This window comes from Setaria viridis, chromosome 9 (assembly GCF_005286985.2).
Source record: "Setaria viridis chromosome 9, Setaria_viridis_v4.0, whole genome shotgun sequence".
NCBI lineage: Eukaryota > Viridiplantae > Streptophyta > Magnoliopsida > Poales > Poaceae > Setaria > Setaria viridis.
The window spans coordinates 45,470,792-45,474,386 of record NC_048271.2 but is presented as its reverse complement, the minus strand read 5'-3'; the positions used below and the strand labels follow the sequence as shown (position 1 = coordinate 45,474,386).

The 3,595-nt window shown below is 47.4% G+C and overlaps 1 protein-coding gene across 1 annotated transcript; it reads left to right on the top strand.

Moving 5' to 3' along the window:
• The first annotated feature begins 209 nt into the window (after positions 1-209).
• On the top strand, positions 210-3,272 carry LOC117840505 (membrane steroid-binding protein 1). The gene is made up of 2 exons (XM_034721017.2): positions 210-726; positions 2,668-3,272. The coding sequence occupies exons 1-2, from the start codon at positions 395-397 to the stop codon at positions 2,924-2,926; spliced, it is 591 nt and encodes a 196-aa protein (XP_034576908.1). The 5' UTR covers positions 210-394; the 3' UTR covers positions 2,927-3,272.
• The last annotated feature ends 323 nt before the right edge of the window (positions 3,273-3,595 follow it).

Genomic DNA, 3,595 nt, shown 5'->3' with positions numbered 1-3,595 from the left:
GTGAAGCGGAATTAGCAAGCGACCGCAGAGATGTAGCGGCGAAAGAGGCCCGACTTCCCCCGAGGTCGTGAAAACTGCGACGGCGGGCCAACCTGACCCGACCAACATTTGCTGCCCAGGCCCGGCGGTGCCGGTTGCGGCTGCCTTACGCGCAGCGTGCGCCACTTTTTCGCCGTCTGCCGCGTGCCGGGGCTCGGCTTTTGCGCTGTCGCTGGCTCCGCTTGGCCGCGCCCGGCTGCCGTCCCAGACCAACGCAACGCAACCAAACCTTCCTTTCCCTTCCAAGTTCCATCCCCCCCGCGAGCGAAGTCTCCGAGTCAACAACAACATCCGGCACCGGCAGCACCGCAGCACCTACCCCAGCCAGGATCGCTCGCGGCCGCGGCGAACCCTAATGGTGGCGATGGGGTTCGCGGAGGCCCTGCAGGCCTACACGGGCCTCACACCTGGGGCCGCCGCCACCATCCTCGCCCTCATGCTCGCGACCTACCTCCTCGTCTCCTCCCTCTTCGTCGCCCCCGCGGCTCCCTCCCCCGCGGCGCCTCCCAAGCAGCGGGAGGAGAAGGAGCAGGAGGGGGAGAAGGATCCGATGCCGTTCGTGTATCCCGACCCCGTCGAGGTCGGCGAGGTCACGCTCGAGCAGCTCAGGGCGTACGACGGCAAGGACCCCGCCAAGCAGATCCTCATCGCCATCCGGGGCCAGGTCTACGACGTCTCGCGCGGGAGGTGAGGATTGCGCTCGATTCTGCTTTCCGTTGCGGACTGATGTTGCTGCCCATTGAACTGATCTTGCTACCGTAAAACGCATCTAGCTGAAACCGTTGAGAGGAAACAATCTACGTTGGAGTGGTGATAACCGATCTTTAGCTATTGCGTGCAGTAAGTAGGTTTAAATTTGCCAAGCTGATGGTGTGGGTAGTTCATTTCATTCAGAAAACTGTTGGGGCACTATGATAGAGATCATAGGCATTACCCTTATTAATGTGAGGGGGAGTGTTGTAATTTGATAATTATGGAGTCTGGACACTACTTAGACCTGGGAGTTTTGGTTGAAAGTAGATCATGTGTCTGGGCACACGTTCAAATGGTTTGGCAGCCAGCAGATGTGGCACAGATACTATAGTCAATGACCAGTATTGCTGGTCATTTTTGTTTATGGAATGACATGTCGAGAACTCGAGATGCAGTATTTTAGATGTTTCATGTTTTGTTGTGGAATAGCCTGTAACGTATGCGCATGCATTCATCTCTTGGAAATTTTCAGTTTATAATGTTACTAGCTATATGTTTTTTTTCAGAAAAAAAAAGAAAATATTTCTAGCTATACAATGAGAGTTCTGACAGATCCTTGTTTGACTTCATGTAGAGAAACCAAAATTGTCAAAATGAAACTTAGGTGTTATGCTTACTTTATCTACTCGAACTACTTTTTAGAGCTCTGAAGTTAAACTCCTTATTTATTTAAAGGCTATCAATTTTTTGTAACTTGTAACTATTTGTTGAAGTTTTCATCTGGACCCAAGACTGATACGTCCAACTGAAAATTTTGAGTTGAAACACTGCCATATTTAGTAGTAGTATGTGTTGTATGCCCCAACGCTCTATCAACTACTATGGACCTAGTTTTGTACCTAGTTAAGCTGTTTCCTTTTTTTCGTTATATTCTGATTTCAGTGCCAATATTTTCTTTCTGTTTGCTTTATGCTGATTCTTCAGCTAGTCATTTATTTGATAAGTGATCATAATATATCATGTGCCATCTCTCCTTGGTTAGTAATATAAAGTTCAAGTTGAAACATTGCCATATTTGATATGTACTGTACTTTCTGGCTCTGTATCCATGTCTACGATCTTTTGCTTCACCTGATTAGCTTTCCGGTTTCTTTTTTCCTTTATCTTCTCCAGTATTTATGTTTCTGATTGCTTTCTGCACCTTGTTTCCTTAGCTAGACATTTGGATGTTGTATAAGTGATCATAGTTTATCTACCATGTCTCCATCCCTCCTTTGTTAGCTCCACATTTGTCTAGGAAGTAGTATATAGTTTGTGAAATCATGTACTACTGTAGTTTAGTCAGTATTGTTTATCCTGCGGTCTGCAATCAGTGGCGTCTATAGCTACTGTGGGCTACTCTTAATCCCTTGCTTTGTTTAACTATTGTTCATCTTCCTAGCCTGCTGTTTCAACAGGCAACAAGCATATTCTTCTTTGTTGAGACTGTCTAGATTCTAGAACTCATGCTATAGTTTTCTATTTGGATGTTCCTTTGCTCCATATACTGCCAAAGAATTAGGTATATAGGTCCGAGTCCTTCAAATAATCTTCGACAAAATGTGGCTGTTTGGATTCTGATTCTTAGATGTAACTTGGTACCCGTGCAATGTATTTGTATGTCTGTGACTAGTTGCTGAATACCGTGGATGCTTGTATCGAATGTTGCTATACAGAACATGTGCATCCTACTTCCACATGACATTTGAAATATGATCTGTTTGTCTACCACTTTATGCATAAACATAACGTTTTCCATGGCATCAGATTATGCTATGCTGGTATGCCTTTGAGCAGTAGGCTTCTGTTGCAATAAGGTGCTGCCTGTGTTATTATGGGTGTATAATTTGGTTTATTGCCCTCTCATGATTGTGTTCCCTGATATTTTCCCCTCAGGCTCTTTTATGGCCCTCAGGGACCATACTCCTTGTTTGCCGGGAGGGATGCAACCCGGGCCCTGGCATTGATGTCATTTGACCCTAATGACCTCACTGGGGATTTGGACGGCCTAAGCCCCGATGAGCTGGAGGTGTTGCAAGATTGGGAGGAAAAATTCAAGGAGAGGTACCCGAGGGTGGGTCACCTTGCCGGTCAAGATGCAGCCGGCAGTGACCGCATCGCCGCCCAGCCTGACCATGGGGAAGAGGACGCCTAACTCCATCGCCGGTTTGTCTCGTCCTCTGTTTTCTTCTTACTGGATCCCATGCGGTAGATCTGATGCGCTCACTAGTCACTAGTAGGTGACGTTGCTCTCGTCATCGCGTTCTGTATGTATGTGTGACTAATGTACCTGCCCTGCCCGCTTTATTTTTTGGTGCCTAATGGATTAGGGGAAAGTTTTGAGTGGCAAAAATAACTCGAGGCTTGAGGAAAGGAAACAGCCCATGTTCAGCTCATGTGTATATCAGTGCGTGATTTGTGTCATTATTTGAGGCTTTTGGTGTTCATGTAACAAACAACGATCCTGCTGTCAAGCTAAAGCACCATGATTTCCCAACCCACACATAGCCTGATTACTTTTTCCGCCTTGTCGGGAGAACAGCATCTGCATCAAGTCCGTTCTTTTTTTCAGATTCTTCGCTTTCCACACATGATGCGCCTGCGGTTGATTGTTTGAGCTGGCTCCTTTTTCGGCCTCCAGCTCGCTGCGGCATTGTCTGGCCCTTTTATTGTGTGTCAGCAGCGAGTTTGTTCGTTTATTTTGATCGGCTTGATCCCTGCAACTGCAAACGCAGCGGGATGACCATTGAGCATTGACCGACCCGATGAAGGGTCGGGGCCGGACGTGTCTCAGCCGGCTCCCGGGCCGCCGTGTCTAATAATT

What these genes read in the sequence shown, in the direction of transcription:
- LOC117840505 (XM_034721017.2), top strand. Translation starts at nt 395, where the DNA reads ATGGTGGCGATGGGGTTCGCGGAGGCCCTGCAGGCCTACACGGGCCTC. An exon ending in TACGACGTCTCGCGCGGGAG is followed by an intron (nt 727 to 2,667) that starts GTGAGGATTGCG and finishes TTTTCCCCTCAG; the next exon opens with GCTCTTTTATGGCCCTCAGG.